This window comes from Paramisgurnus dabryanus, chromosome 8 (assembly GCF_030506205.2).
Source record: "Paramisgurnus dabryanus chromosome 8, PD_genome_1.1, whole genome shotgun sequence".
NCBI lineage: Eukaryota > Metazoa > Chordata > Actinopteri > Cypriniformes > Cobitidae > Paramisgurnus > Paramisgurnus dabryanus.
The window spans coordinates 18,932,040-18,953,962 of record NC_133344.1 but is presented as its reverse complement, the minus strand read 5'-3'; the positions used below and the strand labels follow the sequence as shown (position 1 = coordinate 18,953,962).

Here is a 21,923-nt window from a genome sequence, read left to right as displayed (position 1 = left end):
AATGTGACTCATATGATCCGGCTGAATGACCTAGTTACCATGGAAACAAGAGAAAGACACATCCCCCAGTTTTGAGGGATTAAACCCGCTTTGATAATTCAACTGCACATTTATGATAACAAACATTTAAACCGCACTTGTCAGTAGTGACAGTAGGGGCATTGCACATTTTTGTGGTAGTTAGTCAAGTGTCCGGTAGAGGGAGCAGCTGAGACGCGTGTTTAACAGGAAATGTCCACGTAAAAACAAAGCTCTGTAATGATCCATCCACGCAGAGAAGTAAGTGTGGTGCCAGCGCTCTGCTCCAGTATTATTACAGCGACCTAACAGTGTGCGGCATTCGTGCTTTATTTACTATGCTTCCCCAAAACTACCATTACGGATACACTTTCGCCAAATGTTTCCTGCTTTGGTCGTTTGGTGAGTACTTCTCTATAACAGCTTAAGGAAGTTTATCAATTCTGTTTGTTTGTTTGTTTGTTGTTTGATTGATGGAGTGAGGCAGACTTCATTTTTACTACTTTTGCATATTGAAAACATATTTAGGGTTACAGTGGTTACTAGAACGAAATGTTTAAACCTATTTAAAACAAGATGTACGAATGACACTTCTCCTAATTCCAGTTTTGTTGCACCCGGCAAGTTTGTAGTAATGTTACGGATTAATTTGACAGTTGCATAAATCGGATATCAATGTGCCTGAAGCATACATGCTTTCTGTGAAAATATCTTGTGTCGACCACGAAACAAGGGATTGTCATCAGAAATGCTTTAATATTACTGAGGGAGGTGCTTTACAAATTTAAATGATGAGTGTTGTGTGGAGGTGTCTCAACCTAGTGAGAAACACTTACTAGGCATCGAAGAGAAACCTACAGCTAACAACGTTTTTAGGGATCATAGGTGTGCTTGGCTTTAAACCTAGTGAGCATGCTACATTTAGTAGACAGCATTTTTAGGCACGAAGGTGTGAACGACTCAAGGCTTAGTGAGCAGCCTATCTACAACAGACAACATTTTCAGGGATTAAATGTGTGTTTGACTTTTTCAAAACCTTGTGAGCTGCCTACTATATTTTTGGACACTTGAGCTCTGATTTGCAGCACCAGTCATAGCATTAATAATTCATTGCACAGCTCTGATGTGTGGTACTGTTTGGAGAAGATTTTCTCTATTGATGTCTTAATATTTTAAGTAGCCTATCATTGGCAGAGAACCTCTCTTTTTTTAACTACCCATTAGTGAAGATTCAAAGCAAAGTTAAAGAGTAAACACCTAAAATGTTTTACTGTGGGCATCAGTAATTGGATAAATGTATTGATAAATACCTAATACCGTCAGTCGAATATTTGAATAGTATCACAATGGAAGCATACAACCTCCCGACAACCTTCGCTGGAATATAAAGTTGTGATGTATTTTGTAAACGCGCATCATGCCAGTCACGTAACTGAATTGTATTTCGGCTGCCAGTTTCAATTTTTCACTGATTTGTATGTGAATCCTGCTAACCTGTATTTTACACCTGAACCACGATAGTCTGCTGTATTTGATATGACCCCCGCCATAAAATATAAGAATAACTTTATTTTAGATTCAACACTGAGACTGACGCTGCGCTGCTTAATGTGCCTCTGTTGTTTAAATTAGTTAGGGCATAAACATCTGCATTATTTTTTATATACAGGAAAAGCACGGCCTATTAAGGGTTTCTGGTTAAAAATTCTGAAAAATAATCAAAAAGTAGTAGGTGCAGAAGGGTGAAAAGACATCCTGCTGTTCAGGAATAAGACTCTTGTTCACTAATTACTGGAGTTACTAACCTACTTTCGGTAAAATCGACACCTGCCTGAAAAAAATCTGTTATTTTCAACACTTTTTTGCTCCCTGTAGGGCGTGCTTTGAGGAAATTTATACGCGCAGATATCAGCACCATCCTGTATTATTTATGATGAGGGGTGCTTTAAGAGACAACATATCTTTTCTGTGTATCCGCAGGCGGAAGGAGCGATCCGTCATATACTGGTGCAGTTTTGTAGCAAGGCAGAGATAATAAAGAGGGCCATTTAGATAGTGCATCTAAAATGTTTTGTTGGTTGATGAGGTTGCATGAGAAGAAAAAATAACCAGCAGGTGTTTTGTTAGGCGTCCCTTTAAGCCTTTCCCACAGATGTTTTTTTTTCCGTTCCTTTAGAAGTTATTCCGAAGCATGAGGTGGGAGTCTGTTTAACCTAACAGTTTTAAGAGGGTTAAAAGTGCTGTTTACGCCTGAGGGTTTGAAAGATAAACATACCATAAGCATAAAAAAGTGATCCAAATGTACATCCAAAGTTATGTAGGAAGTGCAAGAATAGAGGAGTGGCATTAAATCACTTTGGTTGCGTGAATACTTGAGCTCTGTTCTGCTTATCTGTGAGAGACAGTCTTGGGATTTGGCTTGAAATTGAAAGCCACAGGAAATGGTGGCAACCTAGGGATTTGTAATGCGCAAAAGGAATGCTAATGTATGCGTGTTCACAATAGTGACTTTTACTGTAAAGTGATGATTTTTGTATTTTAATTAAATTATAATGGATGTAGTTTACAAATAGTTTACAATCTTGGACAAAATTCACAGGAGTCACTTTGCAACGGACCTATGGCAACCAATACTCACTACGCTAAAACTCTTGTGTGAATCGCATGAGTCCCAGATGGCACCGTTACCGGAAGCTAGTTATTACAGTTTATAAAGTTTGAAATCTGAATTTGTATCAATTACCCGCAAAAATTAACCCCATTGGAGCCATGTGGATTAAAGGATGAATGCACTTTTTTGAGGTTTAATCTCCCGACGTGCACTAGTTTGTGGGCGGGATGACGTTTTTTTAACTCTGCTAACAATATCTATATAGCCTACTGTCTACAAACATTAATAATATGAACATTACTATACATTGTTTAAAAGGTCTGCGGATTTAGCATCAGTTTATGGACTCTGTTTTGAGATACAGATGCTCTAGCATCATAAATGTAGTATTTTGTGACAGAAGTCCAGATGACAACATGCAACATATAAACGGGACGTCTTACCTTTGTGTTCATATAATGATTGCAAGTCAAATCCAGTCTATTTCGTGTGAATAACTCATGAAAACTGTCTAATACATCCAATGACCATTTTTGCATATAATCCATGAAATATAGATATGTAGTCTGTTGTTTACATCAGATTTCGCATGAACGTCTTGTAATAGAATAGAATATACAATCTGAGGACTATTTACGTCGTAACACTGTATATGAGATTACTCTTTGGGTTTCGCTAAACACATAAATCCGCGAACAAGCTTTGTTTCTAAAAGTAGGCCGGAGGATAATATAATATCCAAACAGCGCTGTCAATTATCGTGACGTCATCTAACTCACTCGTTCCTCCAATGACTTAATGGAAAATAATGATAGAATAACGCCGGATTTCCACCAACTGCGGAGCGGCTGCAGATCGGCTCTGCTGTGTTACGGCTCCGCACTCCGCCGTCCACCAATACCCACCAGTTCCGTGTTTGTTGCAGAGCAGCTGCGTGCTGAAGTGACGAGGACCCATGAGGTCTCGCAAATTCACGTGATGATCGCGCGATATCTACTTCTGTCTACGCCCATTATGACGTTAAATTATAAGGAGCTGGACCAGCCCAGATTACTTTTTTTATTAACGAATATAAAGAGTACAAATACATTCAGGGAAAGAAAAGCATTGTTAAATTACAGACAATTCGAGTAACAATACAAAAATATAAAAGATAAATAAACATCACAATCAGTAATTGGTTTGCATGAGGTTAAGCTATACCATCGTAAATTCTTTACATGGGTAAGAAAAAGTGCATAATTTAAGCCACATCTTTAAATAAATCCTCATAACATTTAAAAATTTTTTTTTTTTTTATAAGTCTTAGAGATGAGACAATGGATCTTATTACAGAGGGGATGTAAGCCATTTTTGTTTGTGGATGAAGAATTTAGCATATAAAATATAAAAGTTAACAGTAGTTTCAATAGAAGACATTTTGGGATATTACCAGCCCAGATCACAACACGAGATCTCGCAAATTCAGGTATGATCACGCGATAAAGTCATGGCTCCACCCTGCGGAGCTGTCCGGCATCCGTCAAAAATAAAAGCTCTGCGTATTTGTGCTGGAGGGCTGCGGATGGCCGGCGCTGTGACGGATTGGGAACGCAGTCAGTGGAAATACACACATAAACTTGAATGGAAACCGAACATGTAGCCATTAGATAACGACTCTAACGATCATCGTTTGACGTTTTATTTCCTGGTGTGGAAACTGCATTTTATATGCTAACATAAGGATAAATAATAAGAACAAATGTGTATGCATCTTATCAAAATACTTTTATTTTGGGGCTGACTGGAACTTAGAAAAGGCACTAGTCTTACAAAAACCTTTTTGGGCCTATTGACTTAATATAACTTAAGCCCGGGATACACTGCACGATTATTGGCTGTCCCAGACGAAAGATTGCCATCGTGAAACAATCGTGGCTATTTCTGTGATCGTGGCTCTTCATTGGTGGTCCTATGTCGTACAATGAGAGATGTTCAAAGACGGCCGTTTTCCCGGTCTTGCGCCCAAAGATAGCCTACGATAGTTTTCTGACAGTGTCAGAAATTCGGCATGATCACCGCACAGTGTGTTTGCTGCTACGACCTGCGCAGCAAACCACGAGCGCATGCTGGTGACGTTGCGCAACGTGTGATGCTGCCGCCGAAGCTTCCGTGTCATCATCGTACAGTCTACATGCCTCTCGTACCTGAGTTTAAACGATACATGTCGCACAGTGTGGTAGTGATCTTATAGGAGGGCAAAAATCGTGCAGTGCATTCCGGGCTTTACATAACTACATCACTTCTTTAGACTTGTGGCTTTGGGGTTATTGCATTTCTAGGTTTCACACACATATTTATCATTAAGTTTTTTAGTAATAAAAAAGATGTTATGCAAAAAAAAATTATTCCGATGTACTTCAGCCCCTCTAACTTTTTTAATTTTTAATTAAAATAATCTGGAAGAAGTTAAGGTCATAAGTTGTTCCCTGATCCCTGTTTTCTACCATTATAAAGCTTGGTAGAGCAAAGACATTTACTAAAATAACTCTAAATGTGTTCGTCTGAAAGATAATGGACATGTGTGTCTCAGATTGCTTGAGGGTGAGTAAATCATGGGCTAATTTTGATATTTGGCTGGAGTATCCCTTTTAATACAAGTTTTTTCAGTGCTAAACAGTTTAAGATTTATTGTGTAGAGAGAGACATTGTCAACCAAAGTGTGGTATTTCATTTTTTTTTAATAATGAAATGTCAAGTTATCAGTCGGCTCATAACATGATTTGTGCTCATAATTGCACTTTCTTCACATCAAATTCAACAACAATCTCCTGATGTGATTATCAGGCCTGTAAATCTCAACTCATCCGTTTTTCAAAGCTGCTTCTCTAGCAGTTTTCCCTTTTCAGACTAACAAGAAAAATCTTTTTCAGCCTTTTATTGACATTTGGAAATGATGATGAAAGATTATGAGAGCTGCTATATACGACAAAGCTATATAAAGCTCATTTCAAATGATAGTAGATGGATCCACTCAAATGTGCATGAAATACCATATGAAAATAATTTGTCTAAATATGAGCAATAAGGCTTTTTGTTTTTCTAATGTTTTAAATTCGATTTTATATACTGTTTGTTGCCCTAATAATCATCAAAGCAGAATCTAAGAAGAATTAATAAGCCATTCAGAGTCAGACTCCATCCAGAAGCAGCAAACAGCCCATAGCCGTAAATGTTATCAAACACCAATCAGAAGGCGGTAGTTTGCAAGTCTCACTTAATCAATGCATGACATTAATGTTATTCTTTCAGGGTTCCTCTGCTGCCTATGTTATAATATTGAGTAATAGTAATTCATGAGCAATGAGTAATAGTGTGCTTTTGTTTGGATCACACTTGCAAATTGTCAGCGCTCTTTATGCATTCGACTTTTTGATGAACAGAGTCACATGTTTATTACCAGTTGCAAGTTTATGGAGTAGAACAAAAGGGTACTTGTACAGTGTGAAAAATGTCATTTATTAGATGTAATTAAATGAACAAAAAAACCATTAACGTTATTAACTTCATAATGAAGGTTATTACTCCACCTAGCCTGTTGCTCCACTGAAAGACCATGATGTGCAGGACATGTTGAAAGGACCTGGCATTCAAAAAACCTTAAAAAGCACGCATGCATGAACAATAACCTTGGTTTCTGGAAACCAACCCAAAGCCACTGCTCTCACTGTCACTCTGAGACGTTGAAATCTCATTTCCTTCTTAGAAAAAAACTGATACGGAGAACAATAGTTCAATCACGAGTAAGTCCCAGTAACATTTCTAAATCAAGAAAACAGTGGTTAGATGGGATATTGGAAATGTCTGGAGGTCTAGTCGAGGAAACGAGGCAAATTAATGTCCTGACATGGCTTTTATATGATGAAGCGTAACCATCCCTCCGTTTGGCTTTTAAAGTAATGTCTTCACAACAAGCAAATCCATCTTTTCTTTCACTGCAGCTTAGCTTAATTTGGCTTGCTGTCCTTGAATGATGGGCTTGATCTCAGCTGGAGCACACACAACTAAACCCTCCATCACACACACACTTTTTTTAAAGAAAAGGTTGCACAGATGTAATATAATTTTCTTATAGTAATTTACCAAGAAAATAGCCAGCAGATGTCAGAAGCAAGATTGCCAATAAAATAATGCGCTATAAGTGATTCCAGCCTCACTGTAAGGTGCAAGTGCATGCAAGTTGTGCCTATAGAGATGCAAATGGCCCTCGCACATTCACTCTCTCGCATCCTCAGGGAACGACCATGACAAGATAAAAAGTTTGTGACAGGTGTCAGAGTAAGAGGAGTAAACTTCGATGCATTTCTGTAGAAAACCAAGGTTTTCAAGCCAGATCTTGCATATTTAATTCACCCTGACAGGCCAAGTGCAAATGAAGTCTGTCTTGAAGTTAAAACACATATTCTCACTTAACAGTGAGTTTCTCCTGTTTATTTGCTTTCACCCTCATGTACAGTGAGGAAAATAAGTATTTTAAGACCCTGCTATTTTGCAATATCTCCCCCTTAGACATCATGGAGGGGTCTGAAATTGTCATCGTAGGTGCATGTCTACTGCGAGAGACATAATCTAAAAAAATTATCCAGAAATCACAATGTATGATTTTTTTTAACTATTTATTTGTATGATACAGCTGCAAATATGTATTTGAATACCTGAGAAAATCAATGTTAATATTTGGTACTGTAGCCTTTGTGGTCAAATGTTTCCTGTAGTTTTTCACCAGGTTTGCACACACTGCAGGAGGGATTTTGGCCCACTCCTCCACATAGATTTTCTCTAGAGATCTTCTGGCCTGTTGCTGAGAAACACGGAGTTTGAGCTCCCTCCAAAGATTCTCTATTGGGTTTAGGTCTGGAGACTGGCTAGGCCACTCCATAACCTTGATATGCTTCTTACAGAGCCACTCCTTGGCTGTGTGCTTCGGGTCATTGTCATGTTGGAAGACCCACCCTCAACCTATCTGCAATGCTTTAACTAAGGAAAGGAGGTTGTTCCCCAAAATCTCGCAATACATGGCTCCGGTCATTAGGGATGCACCGATACCAATACGAGTACGAGTATGAGTACTTTCTTTTCAGTACTTGCCGATACCGAGTACTTAATAAAAAAAACATGATTTAAATTTACAGGTTACAGCTTTAGTCGTCATAATTTAACAAAAAAACAAAGGACTAGTTTTCCAGTTTGTTGTAAACTCTGCCTCTCTGGACAACACGAGGCATTAACCCCTTACACGCCACTCAAACATAGACATTTCTCAGACCGTGGTATCGATTCCAGGTATCGGGGGACTTTTAACGAGTATGAGTACTTTAGAAAATGTGGTATCGAGGCCGATATCGGTATCGGTGCATCCCTACCGGTCATCCTCTCCCTAATACAGTGCAGTCGCCCTGTCCCATGTGCAGAAAAACACCCCCAAAGCATGATGCTACCAACCCCATGTTTTACAGTAGGGATGGTGTTCTTGGGATGGTACTCATCATTCTTCTTCCTCCAAACACGTCTAGTAGAATTATGACCAAAAAGTTATATTTTAGTCTCATCTGACCACATGACGTTCTCCCATGACTCCTCTGGATCATCCAAATAATCATTGGCAAACTTAAGACGGGCCTGGACATGTGCTGGTTTAAGCAGGGGAACCTTCCATGCCATACATGATTTCAAACCATGACGTCTTAGTGTATTACAAACAGTAACCTTGGAAATGGTGGTCCCAGCTCTTTTCAGGTCATTGACCAGCTCCAACATGACTGCTCCAACAGTGGACCTTTTTTCACCAAGCTGCTTGGCAATTTCCCCATAGCCCTTTCCAGCCTTGTGGAGGTGTACAATTTTGTCTCTAATGTCTTTGGACAGCTCTTTGGTCTTGGCCAAGCTAGAAGTTGGATTCTTACTGATTGTATGGTGTGGACAGGTGTCTTTATGCAGCTAACGGCCTCAAACAATTTAGGATAATAAATGGAGTGGAGGTGGACATTTTAAAGGCAGACTAACAGGTCTTTGAGGATCAGAATTCTAGCTGATAGACAGGTGTTCAAATACTTATTTGCAGCTGTATCATACAAATAAATAGTTTAAAAAAATCATACATTGTGATTTCTGGATTTTTTTTTAGATTATGTCTCTCACAGTGGACTTGCACCTTACGATGACAATTTCAGACCCCTCCATGATTTCTAAGTGGGAGAACTTGCAAAATAGCAGGGTGTTTAAATACTTATTTCCTCACTGTATATTTGCTCTCCCCCTTTGAGACACATATTCCCTGCATTTTACAAGAATTGTAATGGTGCACTCAGGAAGATGTACTATAATATTATGAGTCTCTGGTACTTTTTTCTGTACAGGCCTCTGATCCAGCTCTTATTGCGGTGATTTTACAGCAGGCACACAATAGCTCACAGTTGGCCTTATTAAACCATCAGTGTGTGTTCTTCAGACATAAACAACCCAATTCTGGTGTGTAACTGTGGAATTTTCTAACACCAACAACAGAAAGTTTACATTTCACTGGGCTTATTCAGACCCTTTACAGTCTGTGCTGAAAATACTGTGATCCTATATGATTCAGTGGGATAAAAAGAACAGCATTTGGGCTCCGGGCACAGTTACTCCATCCATCCAAAGATTATATGTTACCATACATGTTATGATAAAGATAAAGAGTTAAAGTGTTGCCTGAGCATATTAAAGGAGATTTGTGGTTTAGTTAGTAGTAGGTGTTTTATCAACTGAAATTTGTAATTTTTACAAGTCATGTTAACCAAAGTTATTTGTCAAGGTGGGGGATAAGATGTAATTTCATATTTCATTGTGCATAATATTGGAATAGACTGTACCCCTACCTGGGGAACTGTGGTATAGGATACACTGTAAACAATTACTGTTAAAATGTACAATAGAATATTGTATTCATTTTGTATCATACACTAGGGCTGGGCAGTATATCGAGTTTCAAAGGTGGGATATGGGATGAGACTAGGCATGGGCCGATTACCGGTTTCAAGGTATACCGAGGTTTAAAACAGTCAAGGTTTCAAAACCACTAAAATATTCTGTGATACCGTCTCCAAGGTATGAGCTGTGTTTATACAAAATTCATTAAATCATGAAGTCATGTGATTGATTTGATGTTTACATTTAATATATATTACGAAAATATTATATATGTTTTGAAAGCATATTATAATTTAAAGGCTTTATTGTACCTGGCATTTGAAAATAACACATTTTAGTGTTGCAATGGCAATACCGCAACACCGTGAAACCGTGGTATTTTTGCTAAAGGTTATCATACCGCCAGAATCTTATACCGGCCCATGCCTAGATGAGACAGTCTCTATTGGTATGGTCCAGTGTTTTCCATTTATTAATACGATTATAGGCCCGGGCCCGCCATAATCGTATTTGTCCCGCCATAGTTTTAAAACAAACTAAAACTATTTTTTACTTTTAAATGTTGTGTTTGTCACAGACAGTCAGACCCATGCCTCAGCTCCCGCTGCCCGAATCACAGACCACAGGTGCAAAAGGAAGGTATAATAAAGTAACAAGAAAAAACAATTAACACACATATATATATATATATATATATATATATATATATATATATATATATATATAAACATTAATATATATAAAAAATATTCATTCAATTTACTCAATTTTTTACGGCAAGTGGTCACAATCAATTTATTTTAGCTAATTAAATAAAAAATTAAAAATGAGAAAAACAACAACAAAAAAACTTTTGTTTAAATAGCTTAAATAAATTGATTACAACCACTTACTTTAAGAAAATGACTAAATTAAATGAATATTTTTTTTCAGTGTATGAAGAGCTCAGTGTATTTTTAATAGGATACCTAATAGATTCTGCCAACAAACCAGTATTTCTGAATTGTCTAAGGCTGGGATTAAGAGGATTTGAAGTGAAAGTATTTGATGAATGTATAGACGGTTCCATCGGATGCATGCACGTTAACTTCGAGTCTGTGCTTATTTATCGGTCTTTGAGCAAATACCTTGTGGAAAATAAAAAAGTTTCAGTTTTTAGAAGACGGAGAGACTGTTTGTAAGCGTGGATCATCGCTGTACATATTTGCCAGCCAAGCAAGAGTTTTTCTAACATTGTGTACACTACTTTTACACAGTAATGTTAGCTTAGTGTAGTAGTTGATATGCTTTTTAAATATATCTATAACTTTAACCAAGGTGGTTTACTGGTTATTTATTTAGCTTGTTATTAAAATAATTCCTCAAGAGTGACTCTGTTGTTGCTGATTGTCCTAGAGCTGCATTTAATAGCTGCGTCTGTATGGTGGTTCTTCGTCTAGAGTGCCCTCTGGCTTTTGGATGTAGCAGCATTTCACTGTAATTCATTGAGAAACAAGCATCATCGGCCAATATATCGGTGCACCCCTAGTAGATTTTATGTACGTCTGTTCTTTTCAGCCGAGTTGTTTTCTGATTCACATTAATTAAAATGTAAAGTCACTCACTGTTTGGGTCTAATGAGCTTCCATAATCATGTCAAATTGATCCATGACCTTTTGCTTCCCCTCATTTGTGATATTGCACAATGTTTCCACAAGTATAAGTTAACTTTTAAACTGAACATTGCCAAGTCTTCATTTATTTCCAGTTTCTGCCAGGCATGTTCTTAAAACAAATGTTAGATTTTAGTTGCCATCACTGTTTTTCATATGAATAAATTTCAAGATTTTTTTATTGGTGTAGCCAATTTGACTGTCTTTCACTTATGCAAATTTAATTTACTGAGCATAACATTGAGCCAAAAACTTAACACATTTGTTGGCAGCATTTGTAATTTTATGGAAAATATTCCAAACCTTTTTCATAATATTGCACATTTTGGACAAGTGGACTTCATGAATAATTTCAGCACAAAGGCCCAGGGATAGAGACTCAAAATTAAATTCAAACAAACTATTAGCCTAGAGGTGAAAACCACAGCTGAAATAGAGACTTGTATCAAAGAAGATTTTACGCCATTGCTAGACAATGCTATTTAGCCTTTATATGAATTCATCTGGAGTTTATTGCACGCTGACCAAGGTCACCAAAGAAATGGATGTGAGGAGAGCAATTACAAACTTATCCAGGGACGCTTAATGGCCAGAAACCTCTTGCTCTTGAAGCCAAAGCTCACTTCCAAGGATTTCAGTGCCTACAAAAAGGTGCATACATACACCTGCTGTTTTGATGCTCGGTATCGATTTTGAGGCTACTTGCGAAGCGACTCTCTTCCTGCGATCAATGGCAATGTAATTTGTGAGAGGCTCTTCATGTTCTAATGAAAAACTTTGCAAAATACATGTGGCGCAGACATAAATCTCCAAAAAATTCTTAAGATTAAAGAGAAAGAGATTTTCCACTAATCAGACTGCTATTTTTGTGAGCTCACAGTTCTGTAAGGAGATTATTTCTGCTTCCAGCATTCAATTGGCCTGATGGTATCTGTTTGTTTTCCCTCGACAGTGCCCCTCATCACTGCAAGGGAAGATGACGTTGAGAGCAAAATGAAGGTAAGGGTCACTGCATGTTTACTGTTTTTGACCATAGTGTGATTTTAAAATGTAGACCTGTAGTCTCATGTTTTCCTGCTGGGTTTGTGCTCTTCTTATACGTGTATCAAAACCAGGTCCACAGTGAATTTGAATGCCCGTAATTAAAGTTTTACACACCCCCTGCAAGTTTGATTATTAAATATTTTGGCAAAACACATGCTTTTATCTACAAATAAGATTATAGGAAAAATGAAAGCATGAAGCTGTGTACATCATGGGTCTTCAACAGGGTGTCCGTGGTTGTATTACTGGGGGTCCTCCAAATATTTGTTTGAGTTCAAAATAATTTTTTTGGAAATTGAAATTAGGCATGAATAGGCTAATAATAGAAATCATATAAAACCTGATTTAAATGAAGGTTCCCTGTTAAAATGTAGGGATGCACCGATAGGATTTTTTTTGGGCCGATACTGATACCGATTTAAACAGACAACTTCTGGCCGATACCGATATTAAACACTTGTATACAATCCTATACAGTTGGTCTATTAGCTAGTTTATTTCTGAATCAAATTATTTTTACTGAACATGGATCGGATCTAATTAACATTAAACTGACCAACATAATAAGAGAGGCACAAATTAAGCTAAAACAAATATAATAAGACAACATGACAACCTTCAAAGGTGGTTCTTGCTATTCAGCATTTATTTTATTAACAACATTAACTCATTTTTTTTTTTACATATAATGGATTTCTTTATGCAGTTAATTAATAAACAATCGGTATCGGCCTTTCTCGTGCTATTGCCGATATGCCGATGGTTTCAAATTTATAAAAAATCGGCCGATAAATATCGGCAGCCGACACATCGGTGCATCACTATTAAAATGTATTCAGTAAGTTTAAAATGTTATGAACTATTTTAACAGTTCAATGGCCAGATTTACTAACAGCTTGCACCAGAGCAAATGTTGTGATTTACTTTAAGACACACATTGGATAATTAGAGCTGAAAATTATCCACTAGTTATTTTTGGCCTAGTTATTTTTGCGACTGACCTTATTGCATGCATTTCTAGGAGTTTCCCTTTCAGAGGCAACATTTATTGGAAGAGAGTATTTAAATAATTCACATGATTTACTAATGTTTGCATGGGTGATATTACTGGTATTTGTGTCATTATTAAACGGTGAAAAAGCATGTCTTAAATCATTTTGCATTTGAAATTTAGCATTTTGGCTGCAACTGTTGCTGATAGGAGGAGGCATCACAGAGATTAGAGAGCGCATGGTACAAGGAAGCAGATTTTTTTCGACATTTTTTTTTGTATGCCAGAGGAACATATTTTCAAAAATATTGTTTGCCAAGCCATGTTATTTCCTATTTGTTGGAGAAAATATAAGAGGGGTCACTTGGAGAAGTCACACAATACCAGGCATTTCAAAAGTTTGTGTAAGGTCAGGTTCTCATATTTCACACCCCGCATTTTCAGCTGCGATGTCTGTGGTGCTAAACTGAAGCACATCATGTGTTAGTAGACCCCTGTACCTGAAGAGCATCAGATCTGCACTGCTTTTAGTAGATTGCGTTGGTTATTATGGAAATGAACATGTTGCGCCTTTTTAGTATACCCCGCCGATATTACCACTCCCATTTGCGCTTTTTTGGAATTGCGTTCTCATGCTAATTTGCCCCATTTAGTAAATCTGGTTCTATAACTGGTTATCAAAAAAGTTATTTTTTGAATATCTGTGTACTGTAGCCATCATAACAATATAAATCCAGTTTTAATAAAAAAAAATTACTTGTGGTCCTCCTCTCTATATGGGCCCTCGACTTGAAAAAGATTGAAGACCTCGAAAAAGGCAAATTTTGTTGAACCTTTGTACAAATTTGCTGATCAAAGGTGTCCCAGTCCAATCAGTTATTTAATTTGATACGTTGCATTTTAATCAATAATAATTTTGTCTTTGGTAGCACACACATACAGTATTCAGCTTGTCAGGTCGTTGTCTTGCAAGATTTTCTTGTTTGTCTGTGACTTTACAGAGGCACAATTCACACTTATCTTTTCTTATATCATCCTTAATACGTATTTTTTAGTCTCATATAGTTTTTATAGGTATTGTGGACATTTAAGCAGAAGGTCAGGGAATAAAATGAGATGCAGACAGATTGCAGAAAGATATTAGAAGCATTGTAAAATAGATATGAATATATTTGTGTTCAGACCTCAAACCATGTTTAGCTGTGTCCTTCTTTGACTTTCAGAATTTTCATCTTTCGTGATGTCTCAATCTTTTGAAGCTGGTGAAATTAAAAGTGAAATCCTTCAGCACAGCCTTGGCTGTGGTGAATAGGTTGAAGGTTCACTCATTCACAGGTGATGAATCCAATACTCGGTACTAATACTAAGAAGGACATTTTAATGAATGATTCCCACAAGGTCCTTTCAGACAGACGGAGAACGGGAGAAATAGACAAGAAATGAAAGAGACAGTTCACTTGATTTGCTCGGCAGTGAGATGACAGTATAGGAGATTCTTCTGGACCTCATGCTGTTAAATCAATGCTCTTCAAAGAAGCGGCAAGCTGGTGTCACATTCTTCTGGATAGAGGCCAGAGGATTGGCTGGTTGCATGAATTTAAATGAATGGTGTCTGTACCAGAAGCACTTTTTAGTCATCACTGGTTTTTCATGGTATATTTAGATGTTTGCTTTATTATTAGATATCCTTATAATTAAAATAGTGTTGCATTTTGGGTGGTTAATATTGATAGTTTATTATTTATTAATTGGCCAGTAGCATTTTGGGTATATTATAGCTATGAACCTTGATTTGCTTCTTGCTATTGCTAATTGGTGGTGGATAGTAGTGTGACTAGGAGGAGCAGTCTAAAGGGCCATTCACATAATGAAAACAATAACGATAAATACATTAGCGTCCACATCACTGGACGATAACAATAACTTTATGCTAATTTTCTCACGCACGTGGCACTCGCTCAAATCAATTGCCTTTCATGACATTAACTAATATAGGTCTATTATATTTCTTGTTATAAAAACTTTTGCAATTGTTTACATGTCACTGATTATGTAAATATGCTGTTCTTGTTGCATTTACACAGCGGGTAACCAGCAGATGTCCTCAACACGCTGCGTTTTGCGTAACTCTAAGCAGTACATCTACTAGTTTGTGTAATCCAATATCTAGTTAATGTGGTAGGAAAAAAGCATTATGTGGTAAATTTTCAGTTTTATGTTATAGACCTAAGCAATGAGCTTCTCCACTGTCATCTTAAGTGCATGTGCACTTGAAGTTTGAAATGATTTGATTGGCTGTCATCAGGTGGAAAAACACTTAGAAATTGATCCCAAAGATATAGTTCATTGTATCTTTATCATTATAGTTGTGGTGTGAACTCCGCTATTCTATTTAACATAAAATGATTTTTAAAACTATATTTTTTATAGTTATCATAATCGTTTTGTGAATGGCCCTTTGGTCTGAAAGGCATTATATTGGACAAAAAAATAGGAGTGTAAAGTAGTCATACATTTTTTTGGCCTTTTCTTTGAACTCTTGACCTTAATGTGCAAGACCCCCACAAGCACCCCTTATAATTAGTTTGGGGTCTTTATTTACTGACAGATTCAATGAAAACCTCTCTTCTTCCAAATCGCATAGTAAAATAGGTGTTTATATTGTGGATGGCACCTCAGAAAAATGGTAAAGCTGTCACTGGGGCGGTACCTTTTCAAAAGTACCTAAAAGAGTACATATTGGTACCTCTCAGGTACATATCATGTAAAAGGATACCATCCCGGTGACAGCTTTTTTTGTTTTTTTCTGAGAATGTACAGTGTATATAGTGGCTGCATGCAAATTAAGTTTGGGAGCCAAATAACTGTATACTGTATCAATACAGGTCAAGGATTACAGCTTGAAATATGCGGCTTAAAACCACAACCTGTAAGTCATGTGATCTTCAACGTCACCCACACCTTATAAAAGATACACCAATGCAGTTTTTCATCATCAGCCTTTCAATCTTGCATGACCTTTGCTGTCAACCTCTTTCTCAATAACCAGCCACGCCGCTGGACTCGAAATCTAAATGGCTCAGGGAACAGGGGGTAAATTAAAGCTGGGAGGTCATCTGCGCGTCAGCGCTGAAGCTGTGCCGGAATATTTTTCATATATCAAGAAATCACGAAACAAAAGTGAACCATCCTTGGCTTCGGCATGGAAAAATGAAAGGCGGTACAATCAAGTGTGTCTCGAAAGATTCCTCTTGATTGAATCACTCTAGCAGGTAGAAAGACAAGCGCGCTCATTAAACCCAACTCCAATTAAAGTTGGGCACGCAATTTCAAGCAGTCGTGCCCATGTGAAACGACCGGTGATTCATTTTTACCTCTGCAAACGTGTTAAGCCCTGTCAGTGCTAGTTTAGCAGAAGGATATTGAAAGCCAGCTGGCAAATGCCACTCAAGCTACGTGCAACAGTATTGCTCGCAATCTTAGTGTGCTTTTACTGCCACTTCTGGGTTTTGCCATCTGTGTTGAACTGTCTTTTATTATGATCTCACAGATGAGCATTCAGTGTACTGAGAAGAGATGAGACAGTGGATGTAACAACACTTTTGGGGCTCACATGAATCCTTTAATGCTACAGGATTGAAACAATAGTCATGGTGTATTATCTAGAGACCACAGCTCAGGTGCAAACACATGCTCCAGGGCTCTACACTAACTTTTTGCACTGGTTGCACTGGTGCGCCTAACTTTTTTCTTAGGTGCACCAGCACAAAAGTTAGGTGCACCCACATTTTTACAGAATATAAATTAACATGTATTTTATAATTTTAATGCTTTGATTCTTTTTTCCCTTATGGCCTACTGCTTTTATGTTTGTTCTAAAATCTATTTTCTAAAAATACTTTTATTACATTGCTTTGTTCCCATCTTTCAATGAAGTGTTAATGTTGTGTGCAGGATTTGCCATTGCTGGAAACACAAAATAAGTATACAACAACATGCAAGTAAAATCCTACGAGTTAATAGTAAATGAAACGGCGACTGAAAACATGAAATCTGTATATTTAATGCCGGGTAAGTTTGTTGGCTGATGATTTTTACAAGAAAAAGTACAATCCAAAATACATATGTCCATCATCTTTCAGACGAGCACATTTGGAGTTGTTTTAGTAAGTATTTTTGCTATTTCAAGCTTTATAATGATGGAAACAGAGATCAGGGAATAACTTTTGACTTTAAATGCTCCCAAAAAGTACATACATCCTTCACAGAGGTAATTCAAAGACAGTTTGACATTGTTACTGGAAGCTAGTCATTATAGCTTATAGGGGAGGTTTCCGGGAGAGGGATTAGACTAGTCCTAGACTAAAATAAATGTAAGAGCTGTCAAAACTGAAAACAACTTGCACTAACATATAATAAAATACACCAGTGCCCTTTGTTTTGCCTCAAAATGCACACAAGTAATGTTTTTAGTCATGCACGTTTGTTAAAACTAGTTATATTTCCTAATTATACTAAGGCCTTGTTTTGGCTTAAGCTAAACCATCCAGTAAAGTTTAAAATATGGATATTTTTCTCGCAATATCGCATCGATTACCCACAAAAGATCTTTATCGTTTTAGAAGTTAGAAATTGTTGTTCCCTGTTTTCTACCATTATAAACTTGGAAAAGCAAGGGCATTTATTGAAATGACTCCAAATGTGCTCGTCTGCAAGATGATGGACATGTATCTCGGATTGCTTAAGGGTGAGTAAATCATGGGCTAATTTTGATATTTGGCTTAAACTAAAAGGCTATAAATTAAAAAACAGGAAAGGTAATTCTCAGTCTGACGTTGTCGTTTGAATAGTAATTGGTTCAGTGACGGTTGTATCAGCTGTGAAAGAGGCTCACTGCCTTAGTTTATTACATTCTCACAGAGGCTCATAACTAAAAGAAAAAAAATCTTTTCGGAAAATTCCACAAGTGGATTTTGCGGTTTGTTTGATATTCTAAGCACTGAGTGAGCACACACAGTCTTTCTCTTCTGGGTGCATCATCCACGTGTACCGCATTATAGTGGGAAGATGTACTATATGTGACCCAGTCTGTGAAAACCACCTAAAGTCATTTTTTTTTGTGATATACTGTTTTACATAAAATCATCTAAGGTGCAATTTGTAAGATATTTGCAGTAAAATGTCCAAAAACCACTAGGCCAGTGTTATATATTTTGTCCAGCTGATTACTATCAATATCTGTAATGTTTTCAACTACTTGTAAATCGTGAGAAAATTGCCATTCAAAACATTGACACAGGGCAGCAGTGCAGTCTCCTATCAATGACGTTAATATCCATGTGACCCTTTGTCACCGCCTTTACTGACGTAAAAACCACATGACAACAGTGGTCGAGTTCAAAAAAATAAAATAGTGGCCAAGGAAGCGACTGGAGCACAAATTTAGTGTAAATAAACGTATATTTTCACTATTTACACATTTTAATTGCATTTCTAGCGAGAAATTAGTATTGTAGTTTTCAAATATGTTATTAGTTATCACAAAGGCGCTCTCTGTTTATATTTCAAACACGCTGCCTTTGAAGTGCGTCTGAAAGCCTTTCTCTGAGCGGCCTTCATGCCTCCGAAGTCATTTCCTCATGAGGCAGCGAGGCAACGAGTCACTGCCTTGAGTTTTCAGACGCAGCCAGTGTCGTGGACAAATGCGGAACTATGCGTAAGTGCCTATCGGGCTACGCGCTTGCTTATGGATTTATGGATTATGGATTATGGACTTATCTTTACCGTCTGCCGCTGGTACGTACGGGCCAACCAAACGACCCAAGAAGAGTTTGGAGCAAAACGAGAGAGGATCAATTTGGTGTTGCATTATCTGGATAGAGAGAGCTTTGCGACAACATTTAACTAGACAGATTCTGATCCTGCTTGTGTTTTACGCAATGGGTGAGTTGCTATTATATTGATCACAACATTAGTGTGTAGATTGTAATCAGCGCGTCTTCCCCCGGACGATATGCACATCAAGATTTGTACAGCAATATAAATGGTCATTTTAAGACACTTCACAATAAGATTTGTGCTGTCAATACATTATGTGAAAAATCATTGTAGATTGTAAGTTGAAAACTTAATTCTGTGCTGTGTTAACCATCGAATTTGGACTAATAGTGTAACATCTATGACTAACAATTTCGTTTTGAACATCACATATAAACTTACATTCTGAAATAAATGATGTCGCAAAACGCAAAATGTATAAGACTTCAGGACCATAGTAACACGGCATTACAAAAAAATGTATGAATCGATTTTTGGGATTCTATGAATTTTTTTGCACACCCCTACTCACTACGTTGTCCTGTGGTGGCTACCGTAGCTTCACTATGCGTTTTGAAAGGGAGGAGTCAGCCGCGGACTGAGCCATTGGTTGCAATTCACAGTCTCACGGCTAGATGCTGCTTAAATCTACACAGTGGACCTTTAAAGGGATGGTTCTCCCAAAAATGAAAATTCTGTCCTCCTCATGTTGTTTTAAACCTGTATCATTTTCTGATGACCAGTAAGAAGATATTTTGATAAATGATGGTTAGCACCCAGCTGATTGTAACCATTGGCTTTCATAGTAGAAAAAAATGTAGGATGGAATTCAATGGGTACCGTCAGCTGTGTGCTTACCATCATTTATCAAAATATCTTTTTTGTCTTTATCAGAAAAAAGAAATTCATACAGGTTTAGAACAGCATCAGGATGAGAAAATTATGACACAATTTTTATTTTTGAGTGAACTATCCCTTTAAATGCACTGTAAGTCACAAGTACATAAATATCAATGTCATGATGAATTTATTTTGATTTCCCTATTGCCTGTGTAATCATGTGTGCTGTGTTTTTGCTGCTTTCATTACAGGGTCAGGGTTTTGTAATTCGCACAGTCGCATAATATAACCATCTCCAGTAGACTTATTATATTCTGTTTAATCTGTTACCCAGAAAACAGCTGTCACAATGGCATATTTTATCTTGTTCATTTTGGTTTTAGAAAACATCTTGATAAATGAATTGTAAAAACCCTTGAGTCTGACATAGGTTAATTAAGTCAGTGACTTCTACCCACCTCTGGTGCTGAAGTAAATGCGTTCTGATGTGGTCCTTTCTCCCCATGCATACATTTCCAGATCAAAAATCTTACAGTGCTTCTTCCTGGCATGCTTGTTATTTACTCTCTTCAAACGGTCTTACATCCGTCCCCTGTTGATTAGATGACAAGTGTGTAGGAAAGAAACATGGGTGTGTAGGAAAGTAAGTGAGAATTTTCTTTATGGAAGCTGGTGGCACCATGTAACTCAATCTGAAGGTCTGGGGGAGCAAATACAATCCCTGGGGAGACGCTGTGGTGACACACCTTTTATTTTAAAAAGATGCACAAATAAATGATAGAATTTAAGAAGCGTTGGGAAACATCAGAGAGGTGTGGCATCCTCCTTATGCTGTGGGAAGATTTTTAGTTTTTTAATACTTTGCTTTAAAGGGGATTTACCCGGGAGTTAACCCCGTCTGAGGTATTGAGTGTCTAATTTCATCCTGTTTAAAGGATTCCCGCTGCGGCCATCAATGAACAGCTTTTGAAATGAGTTTGCCACCCTCAACAATACATTTCAAAGCAATTACGGACTTCAAAACACACGCCTGCTGTGAACAATGATCTTGTTTTGTAAGCTGTAGCTATTTTTTCTGATTTTGTTTTTCTTTTTTTAGTTTCATGCAATTAAAGTATTTGTTATTTTAGCTTGTTTATTTGTTTACTGTACATCTGTCTTTTAACCTTTTAAACAGTTGCGTTAGGCTTGTAACCCTAATAAACATATCTGGTTGGTAGTGGACAAAGTCTTTTATAACTAGACTTGTTTAGGGTTTAAGTTAAGGAATAATTCAAATAATAAACAAATAGTAATACAAAGTTACAAAATATGAAATTGCACATTCTTTGCGCATGAAGTGTAAACTGGCCATGTACCTTAAAACCAACATTCGTCTGCACAAGTCTGAGCCAGGTGTGCCACACGTACTGAAAAGTACAAAAGTAAAAACTTTTTGATTGCCCCCAGGTGGCTGGCTGCAGTTTAAGTCATAAGCCCCGCCCTCTCCATGTAAGCGAATGAGATGTGAGCTAAACTAAAAATCAAACTAGACTTTAAATGTTTTTCCCAAAGATGATTTCTGATAATTTTGTTGTTTCTTATCACGCTGATGTAAACTTTGAATTTTTCTATTAAGTTTGGTCTTAAGTTTTAAAGGAGTCGTAGTGTAAAAATCTAACTTTTTCCATGTTTAAGTGCGATAAATGGGTCCCCAGTGCTTCTATCAACCTAGAAAAACCTGAAAAGGAACAAACTATTAACTTAGTTTCAGTAAACCATTCTCTGCAAGCATGTGATAAATTAGGATGTTCAGATTTTGCCTGAATTTTTTTTTTTTTTTTAGGCAGGTAGCAAGGCCAATTGCAATAATACCACACCTTAATCTGCACTATTCAACCATAGCACTGCCATTTAGGGCAAAGAGAAAGAAAGAGAAAAAGATCATTGACAGCAAAATTAAGTTTTAATTGCAACAAATCACCATCATTGCGATCTGTGTTTGCATTTGATCCGCTCATTTGCA

At 37.3% G+C, this 21,923-nt stretch overlaps 1 protein-coding gene across 1 annotated transcript in view; it reads left to right on the top strand.

The window, feature by feature from the left end:
• Positions 1 to 211: 211 nt before the first annotated feature.
• b3glcta (beta 3-glucosyltransferase a) overlaps positions 212 to 21,923 on the top strand; it is a 79,290-nt gene continuing 57,578 nt past the window's right edge. The window contains exons 1-2 of the mRNA XM_065280857.2: positions 212 to 420; positions 12,179 to 12,225. Coding sequence (XP_065136929.1) covers positions 357 to 420; positions 12,179 to 12,225 — 111 coding nt within the window. The 5' untranslated portion in view covers positions 212 to 356. The remainder of the gene's footprint in view (positions 421 to 12,178; positions 12,226 to 21,923) is intronic.